The sequence below is a fragment of the Crocuta crocuta genome, unplaced genomic scaffold (assembly GCF_008692635.1).
Source record: "Crocuta crocuta isolate KB4526 unplaced genomic scaffold, BGI_CrCroc_1.0 scaffold130, whole genome shotgun sequence".
NCBI classification, from domain to species: Eukaryota; Metazoa; Chordata; class Mammalia; order Carnivora; family Hyaenidae; genus Crocuta; species Crocuta crocuta.
This window is the reverse complement of record NW_027527920.1, coordinates 13198534-13212681: the sequence shown is the minus strand read 5'-3', so window position 1 is coordinate 13212681 and position 14148 is coordinate 13198534. Positions and strand designations below refer to the sequence as shown.

Below are 14148 nucleotides of genomic sequence, written 5' to 3'. Positions count from 1 at the left end.
AAAAAAAAAAAAAAAAAACAAAAAAAAAAAAAAAAAAAAAAAAAGAGCAAAAGTAAAAGGTGTATGGAGTGAGGTCCAGAAGAAACCAGTTGAAATCTTTGAGTCTCTCCCGAGTTTCTGTTGCGGATGATGAAAAAATTCTGGAAGTGGACAGTGGTTGATGGCTGCACAACACAGTGAATGTACTTCATACCACTGAATTGTACACTAAAAATGTATTCTGAATTGTACACTACGATGGTTAAGAGGTAAATTCCAAGTTATTCCAGAATATGTATATTTACCACAATTAAAAGTTAAAAAAAAAAAGAATCCCTTCCTACTGAAGTCACATAGGATGCACCTTAATTCTTCCAGCAACAATTTTTTTTTTTTTTTTTTGTATATTGGAAAAGCTCATTAGAGACTCAGCATTCAAGGTTTTTATTGGGGGGAGGGTTCATAATGTAGGTGCCCTCTGCCTAGGATATACCAAAATTCAACTCTCAAAGGAAAGCAGATGTTCAGAATAAGCCATATTGTTTGTACAATGTGTGTACTATAACCTATTCTTATTAGCTAGAGAAAGTCTTCTGTCAGTATAGGGAATGGTTTACTAGCTAAGTTCCCAGGTATCAGCTAAGGGCCAGCCTTGCAAGAAGGTCTTTCCAATGATTGGTAGTATCAGTCCTGCTACTTCAACTCTTACCTGCACAGACCCTGAATAGCAATACCCTATTGGTATTAAAGTCAAGCTTTAAACGGTCTAAATCCCTATAACTGAATTAGGGTAGATTGCAAGTATCTTGTCTAAAGGCATCTGGGTGGCTCTGTCTGTTGAGTGTCTGAGTCTTGATTTTAGCTCAGGTCATGATCCCAGGGTCATGGGATCAAGCCTTGTGTTGGGCTCCATGGTGAGTGTGGAGCTTGTTTGAGATTCTCGATCTCTCTCTCTCTCCCCCCCTCTCCCTCTCCTTCTCTCTCTCTTTTTTTCCCTCTCTCCAACTCATATGTTCTCTCTCTCAAATTAAAAAAAATGGAAAAAAATGTAATCTTGTCTAGAGGAAGATACATTTTAGCTTTCTCATTCTCTCTACATTTTTTCGTATATAATAGCTGGCCCTTGATAAAGAAGAGCTTGGCATACAATGAAACAACATGAAGGAAGGAAGGAAGGAAAGAAGGAAGGAAGGAAGGAAGGGAAAGAAAGAAAGAAAGAAAGAAAGAAAGAAAGAAAGAAAGAAAGAAAGAAAGAAAGAAAAGAAAAGAAAAGAAAAAAATATTGTGAGATGAATTGTGTCCCCTGCAAAAGATATGCTGAAGCCCTAATCCACAGGACCTTCCTTGGAAACAGGATCATAGTAGATGTAATTAAAGATTAAGATGAGGTCATACTAAGATGAGTAGGGCAGGCCTGTAATCCAAATGACTGATGTCCATATAAGAAGAGGAGACACAGAGGAAGAAGATGCCACTTGATGAGAGAAACAAGAGACGAGGGTGATGCATCTACAATCCAAAGATGCCAACAACTGCTGGCAAAACCAGATGATAGAAAAGGCATTCTATCTTCTGAAGGATTCTCTCCTACAGGTTTCAGAGGGAACATGGCTCAGTGACACCTTGATTTTGGATTTCTAGCCTCCTGAGCTGCGAAACAAGAAATGTCTGTGTTTTAAGCCACTTAGTTTGTGGTACTTTGTTACAGCAGTCCTAGGAAACGAATACACAAAAAATAATAGAAAAGATACACAGGAAATCTAGAAAACAGAGGTACTGGATGCAGACTTTAAAATAGTTTTGCCTAATATGATAAAGGAAAGATTGAGAATTTCTATAGAAAACTATAATCTGTTAAAAAAAAAAAAAAAGAACCAAAAGCAGGGGCACCTGAGTACTTCAGTCAGTTGAGTGTGTGACTCTTGATTTTCGCTCAGGTTATGATCTTGGGTCATGAGACTGAACCCCATGTTGGGCTCCACACTGAGTGTATAAACTGCTTAAGAGTCCCTCTGCCTTCCTCTGCCCCCTCCCCTGCTCAGGCACAAGCTCTCTCTCCCTCTCTCTCAAAAAAAAAGAACCAAATGGAAAATCTAAAACTGAAGAATACACTAACTGAAATTAAGGACTCAAGTAATGGGTTAAACAGTGTATTAGGGACAGGTGAAGAGGGAATTAATGAACTAGAAAAAAATATCAAACATGATGCATGAAGAGTCAAAAGGAAAGGTAAATAAAGAACAATATGTAAAGGATATTAGGGTTACAATAAGATAATATAATACAACTAAAACATCAGAGGAAAAAGAGAGACAATGGAAAAGCAGGGATGTTTGGTGACATAATGACAAAATTGTCCAAAAATGTTCAGTCACCGAGTCACATATTCAAGGCGCAACATGAACCCCAAAAGGAATATTTATAAAGAAAATCTAACCTAAGCACATTGTGGGAAAACTGTTAAGAATCAGGGGGGAAGATAAAATTTCAAGTGTGCCACAGAAAAGAGATGTAACTTTCAAAGGAACAAAAAATTAAGATGAACAGCTGACTTTCCAAGAATAAAGGTGAAATAATAATAATGATAAACCTTTTAGATGAATAAAAACTGGGAGTCTCTCTCACCAATATATCTGTAATAAAGGTAATACTAAAAGGTATTCTTCAGACAGAGGAAAATGATACTAGTTTGAATCTTAGAAATATGAGAAGAAATGCATTAAAATCAGATAAATACATGAATAAATGTAAACGGATAGCAAATGTATACACTAATAACAATGTATAGAAATGTAAAATACTATTGTCTGAAAAAAGACTAGAGTACCTTTTAATGGAGATAAGTCAGGGATGCACCTTAAATTATTAAAGCAGCATCCTCCAACTGAACTTTCTGTGATGCTTGGAAATACATGCACTGTCCCATATAGTAACTGGATGCAGGTTTCAAGGACTTGATATATGGCTGGTATGAGTGAGAAACTGAGTTTTAAATTTTACTTAATTTTAATAAATTTAAAACAGTCACCTGTGGCTAGGAGCTACTATATTAGCACACCTCAAGAGTAACCTTTAAAAGAGTAGGAAAAGAGAAAAGAAAAAAAAAAGAGTAATAAAAGAATACATACTTATGTTAACATAGAACTATCCCTGTTAATAAAGGGGAATAAATGGAATAAAAATATATTCAATTCACAAGAAGGCACTAGGACAAAAAAAGGTCCCTAAACGAATGAGTCAAATAGAAGACATACATAAATTCAAGTTTATTAGTAATGTGTGGTAATTACTACAGGTACTACAAACATTAAAGGATATGAAGATATTATAAAGACCTTTATGCCAGTACTTTTGAAAATTTAAAACTGAAAACATTTCTTAAAAGCATACACACCCCACAAATTACAAAACTGATGCAAGAAATTAAACATGTGAATGGCTCTAAAACTAATTTAAAAGGAGAATTGATAATTAGAAGCTTCTCAAAAAGGAAAACTTTAGGCTCACATGCCTCCTAGGTAAAATTTACCATTTATAGAAGTAATGCCAATTTTATAGAAATTCTAACAGATAAGAAGAGGAAATACACCTGAGCTCATTTTATGACATAAATATAACCTTAATACCAACATCTAGGCAAGATATTACAAGCCAGTCTCACTCATAAACACAGATGGCAGAATTAATATTAAATTAAATCTACCAATATATAAAAAGAGTAATATATTATGAGCAAGCTGGGTTTATGCCAGGAACACAAGGCTGGATTCACATTTTCTTTCTAAGCTAATTTATTTATTCTGAGAGAGTCAGTGTGAGTGAGGGAGGGGCAGAGAGAGGGAGAGACAGAGGATCCCAAGCAGGCTCCACACTGTCAGCATGGAGCTGCTGGCCTGGACCCACGAAACCATGAGATCATGACCTGCACCTAGACCAAGAGTTGGGCACTTAACCGAATGAGCCACCCAGGGGGCCCAGCTTTGGATTAACATTTTTAAGTTAATCAAAGGATACATCACATTAGTAGAATGAAAAAGTCATACCATCATGCCAATAAATGCAAAGAAAATAACTGATAAATTTTCTTTTACCCATTCATGACTAAAATTCTTAAACTAGGAATAGTAAGGAACTTTATTTTAAGAAAAGGTATCTACAAAAACCTATGCAAATATCAAACACAATGGTGAAATGTTGAAAACTTCCCCTTTTAAGATTAGAAATAAGGCAAAAATGCCCATTATTCACCCTCTAATCAAGTGCTAGGTAATGAAGGCAAGGAAAAATAGATATAAAGATTGGAAAGAAGAAATAAAATGGTCATTATCTGCAGAAGATATAATTGGTTACTTAAAACATCTAAGTCATTAGAATGAGTAAGTTTAGCAAAGTTATTAGATAGAAGATCAATATACAAAATCAATATGCAAATAAAGTTTATATTTTAGTAACAAACCATAAGTAAAATGTCAGAAATACCATTTATAATAGCTTAAAAATACCAAATACCAAGAAAATGCACTTGAAAGATACACAAGATCTCTACATACAAAATCATAAAATACCTGAGAAATTCAAGATATAAATAGAGAAATATACACAGTTCATAGGTTAGAAGATATGTTATCGTGAAGCTACCAATTTGCTCCACATTGAGTCAATGCACTTGCTAACAAAAATCCCAATCTTCTTGTTGTTGTTGGTAGGAACTGACAAGCTGATTCCAAAATTTGTAAACACAAAGGGCCAAGAATAGCCAAGAAACTCCTGAAGGAAAACAAATCGACAAGATTCACTTTACAAAATAGAACATTTTATAAAGCTAGAGTAATTTAAACAGTGTTAATTGTCTAGCTAGGGTAGCTAGAAAAATTAAGTAATTACTCCAGCTGGAGTACTTAAAACAGGTACTGAACTGTCTGAAGGATACAGAGGGAGTTAGAATTAGATTCACATATATGATTTATAATACAAGTAGCATTGGAGAGCAGCAGAAAGCAGAAAGGGTGGTCTTTTCGATAAACAGTACTAAAAATTGAAAATATCTTGATATTCCATGTAAAAATAAATTCCACATAAACTGTATATCTAAATATAAGGGGTAGAAAAAAAATAAAGATTCTAGAAGTAATACAGGAGAGTATCTTCATGATCTTGCTGGGGGGGAGGTTTAAATTGGCAAAAGAAAGCACTAATCATAAAGGAAATATTAAGTTCAAAAGATACCATTAATATATTGAAAAGACAAGTAACAGAATGGGGGAAAATATTTTTAACATTTAAAACTAACAAAGAGGGCCAAAGAAACAAAAACTTCACAATAGAAAAATGAGCAAGAGGCTTGAAAAGGCAATTCATAAAACTAAACATCCAAAGGATAAATCAAGTGAGAAAGTGTCCATGTTCATAAACAACCAAAGAAAGGCAAAGTAAAACAATAATGAAATAGCATCTCTCTACCAGCATGGCTAAAATTAAGTAAATTGAGAAGTCCAAGTGTGGGCAAGGATGTGAAAGAAATTGGAACCCTCACATATTGCTAATATAAGTGTAAGTTGTCTAACTTTCGGAAAACTTTCTCAAATTATGTACTGAATGTGAATGTATGCCTAACTTAGTAATTCACTCCTTGGTATATGCTGAACAGCAATACGTGTTCAGTGCACTAATAGACATTTACAAGAATGTTTAGAGTTGCATTAAAATGGAAACAACCCAAAGAGGTTCCTAAAGTTAAATCGATAAACTGCAGTATATTCTTAGAAAGGAATATGTCAAAACAACAAAACTACTGTTACATACGGTAACAGTATGGATAAAATTTTACATAACATGGATAAATTTCAAAAACTACGTTAATTGAAAGAAGGCATAAATAAAAGACTACTATTTTATGGCTCCATTTGTATAGAGTGGGAAAACGAAACTATCACATGAGAATAATGATTACCATTGGAGAAGAGGAAGAAGGCAATGACTGGGAAGGGTTATTTGGGGGTCTTCAGGGCACTGGTAGTTTTCAGCTTCTTGATCTGCAAACTAGTTAGAGGTATTGGGTTTGTTATAATTCCTTGATTTGTACATTTATATTCTTTCCATTTTCTGAAAGTGTATTATACTTAAAAAGTTAAAAATGGAAGAGAAAAACAAATCAAATCAATGATGTATTTTACAACTATTCTATTTTCTTAGAACAGAAAGAGTACTATGTAGACATTTAAAAATTATGTGTAAGTATAGAGAAGTTACTGCTGTTTGCTTTAGTCTGCTTTTAATTTTTGGATAAGAAATCCTTTAACTCTTGTATTTTAAAGATGATTTTCCATAGTTTCACCTAATTCTAGGTTAAGAGCTTTTTCCTCAGTACAAAATTACACAAAATATTCCTTGTCTTGTAGTATCTATTTTCATCAAGGAGAAGTCTACTTTTGGGTGATATATTAGGTAATAATTATAATAAAAAAGGTTTGTATATATAGTCCCTGAAGTAAGTCGAATCAAATATTATTATATCCATTATGTATAAGTGAAAAACCTCAGGCAAACAATTATAAAATATATAGTAATTATACACACATATCTTCTGACTCCCACATTTAGCATGATTTCTACTATTCCATTATAATGGAGTCAGAGGAGATAGGGATATAAATTCTGAATTTCCCAGAAACTGTGTACAGAGAAAACCTTAGTTTCTTCCTCTGTAAAACAAAGATAAACATCATCTATTTTACAGAATAGAGAGGATTAGCAGTAATGGATATATAGTCATTGACCCACATTACATATTTCATAAATGAGGGCTCTATTATATTCTTTTGTTCTATACACACATATACACACACACACACACACACATATACTTAATAGTTTCTAAGGATAATTTTGGATCTTTTCAAGTGTATCAGATAATATATAACTTGGTTTGTGGTTGGTAGATATGTAATAAACCAAAGAAGAAAAAAAATACCCAACAATATTCTATAAGCTGTACTTTGGGAGGCTAGGAGGCATGTAGTGAGAAAAACTGACATATTAACAGGAAGGATGAAAGAACAGAATATTTGAAAAGAAACACATTACTGCTTTTAAGGGTATATTGTAACTTGTATGTAGTAACTCATTTCCAGTTTAGTCTGTTAATTGGATGTCAAAAGGCAATAATAATAAATACTTCTGAAGTGAGATATCCTAAGTATTTTACACACATCTCGTTTAACTCTTGACCATCTGTAGACGGACACTCTTCTTAAAACCAAAACCACTAAGTCTACATTTCATTAGGTATAACTATAAAGAGACTAAGTAATGAGTCACACAAACTACTTTCATATCTGATATATAACTTATTTTAATTATATTCAGTTGTTCTAGACACCACAATAACAAAAATGACTGTTGCTTTCTGTATTTATCCTATTTCCAGAAAGTAATTATAAGAAAAACTTACTTAGGAGCCCTTTCTCCTATACTCCCTGATGCAACATTTCTTCTGAAAATTAAAAGAGTAATATAGCAACATTAAATAACAACAACAAACAACCCTCTAACCCACAGATGCTTTTAAAACAACACTTTAAAACATATTCACCCCCACATAAAAAACCAAATCCATCCTCAAGCCCCAAAAAACCCACAACCACATAACATAAGTTTCTCATCAAACAAATGTCAAAAAAAACCAAATATACCATCCCATTAAATTAAAATGAATGGCTTACAAGTGGGTAAGAGTTACTGAGGATAAAGAGCACATAGGACAATAATTACTTAGGACTTCAAAGAATACTTTAAATGAAGTAGACCATATAGACGATGGCAGTTTTATCTGTGAGAGTACATCAAAAATCAAACAAACAAAAAAAACAGCACTTCAAATTGTTTTGTCATGAGTTTCTCTTCTTTCAGTACTTTAAATAGGATTTAAGTGCTAAGTTTTTGTTTCATCTTTTCCTAAAATGGATGCGGCTAGTGATTGCTTTCAAGTAGCTTACATGAAGGCTGTTGGTATGGTTTCATGGCAAGAGGTCTTTAGGAAGAACCTTGCAATTGCAATTACTAGCTGAAAACTAAAACAAAGAACTTTGGGTACTGAGTATGAAATAGGAGGAGGGGGTGGTGTATCACCAAGTAGTACATTTAGCCATTTGTGTTTTTGAGTTAAGCAGAGAGAGCAAATTAATTATCTTATTAATACTCTTATACAGTAAAGACAAAACACTGACTAACCAAAATATGGAATAAATTTTCAGATAAGTAACTTTTTTTTTTTTGATTAAGCAAGAAAAACACACTCGTAACAGCTGTTTCACACCAGGAATTATGCTAAGCACTATGAGAATACAAAGCTTCATCAGACAGTGACCTTAAACTACTTACTGTCTAATGGGAAGATATGATAGGTGTCAAAAGGAACAACACAGTAGAAAGTAACAAGTCATCATAAGAGTGGTTAAAAAAAAAAAAAAAAAAAAGACCCTACCTTGAAAGATCAAAGGAAGGAAATGACTCCACAGAAGGGCAGCTTGAGATATTTGGGATGGACTGAGACACATGGGATGGATTAAAACATAGGAGATGAGACATTCCACTGGGAGGGAGCAATATCAATAGTGACTGGTAGGTGATCCTTCATGTAAAGTATGTTAACTGCACGTGAACCCAGATAACACAAATCAAATCCCTAACCATCGCCCTCAAATAGCAAAACAGAAACAGAGTAAAAAAATATTATTTGAAAAAATTCAAGTGTCATTATATTTCAAGAAATTTTCAAAAAATGTTCTCACCAACAATTTAAAAGAAGCTTATTAGAAAACACCTCTACAGTTTATTATATTGTAAAATAAACTAAGTATTTTAAAAATAAAATATGTTGACATTCAACTACAACTAAACAATAAGTAAGAGGGAAAAGAAAACATTTAATCTCACTAGTCACACCCCCACCACTTAACTCTGCAGCAGGAATGATGCTTTAGTAGAAAAGAATGTTAACACAACAAGAAAACTGAAAACAAAGAGTAGAGAATGGAAGTCTTTATAATTGATTAATAAAAGTATGTATTTACAAAGGAATTAAAAAGGAGAACAAAGCCTCCTGTGTAACTTACCAACATAAAACGAGCAGTTGGAATGCAATAAACTTTCAGTCCATAAGCGACAAAGTTCACTTTCAGTTAGAGCTTCAACTCCATAACAAGCTTGATATTCCACTTTGGGTAGTACATAAACTGGAAATTGCTGAAATGCAAGGTTATACTTTTTCAAAGCTCCATTAATTTACTTTTCATAGCAAATACATATCCCTATATAGTTCTGCTGCTTCCAAAATACTTTCATGTAATCTTATTTCATCCTTTCGTATATAGTAGAATTCGGGATGGACAGATAAGATATCCTGAACTAACAGCTACCCGCCCTCCCACCTCAACCCCAAATCCACATACCTCACCACATATGCACACATTCTAATCAGGAAATGTAATTTAGAATTTATTGGTCAGGACACTAAATAGATTAAGTAAAATAACTGTGGCAATTTTTGGTCTAAATGACGATATGCAAAGAAATACACGATTATGAAATAGTATGTTAGTCCTATTCACTGTGCTCATGTTATCTCATTTCTGTCAAAGAATATTCTACTCTTGATAGTAGTCTCTTCACTTCCAGCTGCAGAAGAAGAAATACACGATTCAAAAGATTTATTCAAAGTGAAAAGGCTAGTTAGTACTTTTGAAATTACACTAAGCTGTCACTATTCATATACTTGAAAATATTTCATAAATGTTTCAGAATTCCTGATTTTCAGAAAGTGGCAAATTTAGTGAACTTGGAACAATGATGGTGGAAAGAACAATTCAAATCCAGTAAAATTTTGTTAACAGTAAGCTTGGTTCATATGATTACCTTTGAATGTTGTAAAGCTCTTTAAAGTTGTGTTTTCTGGATTTCAAAGTGCATATGCATAACCCGGGGAATAATTTTGTTAAAATGGAAAATCTGAGGTGAAGAACAAGGTTTTTCTTTTTTTCTTTTTTAAATTGCAGTATAATTAACAGTGTTTTATTAGTTTTGAGTGCACAATATTTCAATAATTCTATACCTTAGGTTTTGCATATTTAATAAGCTATTGTTCCAGGGGCCAAACCTCAAATACAAGGCTTCTACATATCTTCACAATTAAAAACAAATTAAACTGTGATAAAGATAATTTTACTGCTAAAAGCATTTTATTATATAATAATTCTTCAGCAATTGGTAATCCACATTTACAGTTGCAACAATAAGCTAGAGATAAGGAAGTGGAGGTCAAGAGCGTTTAAGAAATTTGCTTAGGGACACAGTTTACAGCAGAGTTGAATAATTGATAAAGAAGATACTCTTTTTGGATCATGAGATTTTCCTTGATAATACTTCCATATCTTTAAAACTAAGTCCTGAATCTGGTTTTAATTTCTATATGTATTCTACTGCCATCTCCAGGAAGCCAAGGGAAAGAAAAGTCTGAATATTTTATGGTATTATTCCAAAATTAAAGTGAAATTTTAAATACAAAGTTTTCAAACTATAAAAATTAAATTTACTAGTGCACCTGGATGGCTCAGTCAGTTGAGTGTATGACTCTTGATTTTGGCTCCGGTCATGATCTCATAGTTTGTGTGTTTGATCCCTGTACTGGGCTCTGTGCTGATGGTGTGGAGCCTGCTTGGGATTCTCTCTCCCTCTCCCTCTGCCCCTCCTCTACTCATGCGCATGCATGCACTCTCTCAAAATAAATAGGTAAATTAAGAAGAAATTGAATTTGCTATTCCTTTCTCCCTTGAATAGTAACTCCTGTTCTCCCCAACTGAAAGCTTTTCTTCGTTGTCTTCCAATTACTCATATAAACTTTTTAAACTTTTAGATAAATTTCGAAATAGGTATTTCATAGCTAGTATGAGGTTGAAGAGACTTCTAAGTATTTTACTTTTAAATTTTTTANAGCCAGGGAGGGTCAGAGAGAGAGGGAGATACAGACTCTGAAATTAGCTCCAGGCTCTGAGCTGGCAGTCAGCACAGAGCCCGACGCGGGGCTCGAACCCACGAACCGTGAGATCATGACCTAAGCGAAAGTCGGACGCTTAACCGACTAAGCCACCCAGGTGCCCCTAAACAAGTTGGGTTTTAAGTAGTAAATATTAATGAGAATGCTTTCTTACCTAAAGTTTAAATAGCGCTACTTTAAAATTTCTCAAAATTGATTAAATTCCCCGACAATTTCTTCCTTAATAACACCCTCTTCTCTCTTATCCCTCAATTCTTGTTTATATAATACTTGTTTACTGTGTTTCTAGGATATAAAACATTTGGGAGAAACAGATAAGTAAGACATGATTGCAAGGGAAATGCACTGTAGTAGGGATTTAAACCATGTGTACTAAACTATTATAAAAAGTACAATATGATAAACATTCACTGAAAATTTTAAAATTTTACTCTGGGTCTGACATAATAAAAAATACATGGCTCCTATTTACATATTATTTGGGGCTCGACTGTTTTGATATATTGTGATGAAGAGTAAATTCTGTCCCATAAGATTGTGTCTCAACATTTACAAATTGCATTTTAGTCAAGTGAATGACCATGTCCTTAACAGGTTGTCTATTTAAAGAATTAATTCAGTACCCAATATATCCCTAAGCTACTCTTTCTTAAGAGATACTGGCCATCAATAGTTTCTAACTGCTGTGAGCTGGCAGATCAACACAAAGTGGCATGGGTTCGCAGAGTAGAAAATGAAAGAAACGGGGTTAGCTCCCAAATAAATCAGAGAGATAGCAAGTAAAAATTAGAAAAATAAAGCACTGAAAATACAGTCCACAGCACTGACACATATTTAAGACATTCATGCTATGACGATTAAATTGATCACAGCTAAATATACATGAGATGGAAAATAATTAGCAAATAAAGTAAAATCTTTTAATTTAGAGAACATTAGCCTTTATTTAGAAGCAGACTAAAATAAAATCTTTAGTAGTCTGTCATTCCTTGACTTTCTCTTATAAAAAACACTACTATATAATTCAAAACCATTTGGTTTCTAAAATTTCATGTGTGAACCACTGATGAAAACCAAATTAGGAAAAGAATTAAAAAATTTATTCAGTCTTCCTTCTATTTAACAAAGGATAACAGTATCATCAAGCAAAAGATCCTCCAATTCCAATGGATTCTAGTGGACAAAGATCTTAGATCCTGATGGGTTAGTTTTAGAGTTTTTTCTTGACAGACTCTGCTATTGGCAGTTTGGAAAGGTTAGCATTTCCTCTCCCTTTCTTTTCTTTCTTTTTCTTTCTCCTTCCCTACTTCCTTCCTTTCTTTCTCTAGTTATTTCTTAATATGACAAAGTAGTAATCAGGGACTTGATCCACAAGGTTCAATGCTGAAACATCACTAGTTTTGATCACCTGATTCCTAGCCCCAACTATAATGACATTCTAAAGTGATCACTGAGGATTCTTACTGGGTAGTAGGTTAGAAAGCAAGAGACAAAGACATCAAAATTAATACACACACACACACACACACACACACTGACAAATGTATACAACAGAAAAAATTCTCTTACATTACTATAATCAGTTATAATGCAGAGGCTCCTCTTTACCAGAATTCAGTGGTCACACACACAAAAATCTAATCTGAACAAGAACTTCAAGCATCAAATACAGAAAACTGTTTAAAGAACCAATTACTCAAACTTAGTAAGAATTTTATAACTGAAAAAAAATTTTTACATAAAACCCNAAGAAAACCCCCCCCCCCCCCCCAAAAAAAAAAGAACAGAGAAAAAAGAAGACATTTGGCCTTCTAACAACTCTGGGAAGACTTCAAATGTGTGTGAAACCCCATCTTTCAAGATGTGGGACTTCTAAAATGAGTCAAGAAGATCCCCAAAGTAAGAGAGAAATGGGCTAATAAGTTATAATGGAATTCCAAATTCACAGAAGGCTGGAATATATATGTGCCAACCTAGGTCAAATTCATGACGGTGCCATTTTTTTCATCAAGTTTATAAATTCCATGCAAGAATGTTACCAGCATTCATGAATTTTATATTTAACACTTTCCATTTTCCCTTATTAAAAGTGCTTTCTATATTTTACTAAAAAAACAACAAACAAAAAGACCCAGCTCAATCTGGAAAAATTCTATAGTGACCAGCAATTTAAAATGAAACTTCATAACAAGGACATGTTAAATATTTGTTGATTACCTACTTATACTACCACATCCTAAGTCCCCAAGTGACAACTTACTCTTCTGATTTTCTTCCGTTTTTTAGAACGTGGTCTGGTCTCTATCTTCTGGACACTGCATCGCACAAGTAACAACAGGTCTTGCAGGCTAAATAACTTGTAAACAAAATTTCCTTCCTGAGGAGCTACATATTCTGTTGTATCTTCAACATAGTCCTGAAGTTCATATGGCAATCCTTTAAAAATAATTATATTTCTCATTTTTATTTTAAAATACATTAGTTCTTTATCCATAATTCAAAATAAAACAATTCCATTATCTATTTTTAGGTTTCTGTCAACTTTAACTTTCTATGTCTTCTGAGTTGAACATTCACGGTAGTACTATTTCTGTTTACTTTTACGGGAACTGCAGCCAAGAGCTGAAGTCACAGCTTTAACTACTACCTTCGCTAACCCAAGGCAAAGTTTAAATTAGTGAAACAACATATGAAGCAAGAAGAAAAAAAAGCTGTAAAATAAAAAGTGATGTTTCTCCTAATCCAGGCAGAGCTGAGGTGCAGCTTTATATCTATCTCCGAATGTGAAAAAGTATAAAACTCTGGTCTAATACACCATGAATTTGTAAATTCTGAACTTATAAATGTTGACAATTATTTTTGATCATTTCCCCTTCATTCATTCTAGTGAGCCGTATCACCTGAAGCTACAGTAGCCACTGTACATGATGGATAACCAGTAGACTGAAAAATGAAATCTCAAAGACCAGGTAAAGATTATGAGACAGTTGGGGTGCCTGGGGGGCTCAGTCACTTGAGGATCTGACTTGATTTTGGCTCAGGTCATGATCCTACAGTTGTGAGACCAAGCTGCATGTGTCAGACTCCGTGCTGGGGGTGGAGTCTGCTTAAGATAGTCT

The 14148-nt window shown here is 33.7% G+C and overlaps 1 protein-coding gene across 1 annotated transcript in view; it reads right to left on the bottom strand.

Moving 5' to 3' along the window:
- ICE2 (interactor of little elongation complex ELL subunit 2) overlaps positions 1–14148 on the bottom strand; it is a 63432-nt gene that overhangs the window by 15391 nt on the left and 33893 nt on the right. Inside the window, 2 exon segments of the mRNA XM_077747768.1 lie at positions 9093–9222; positions 13290–13465. Coding sequence (XP_077603894.1) covers positions 9093–9222; positions 13290–13465 — 306 coding nt within the window.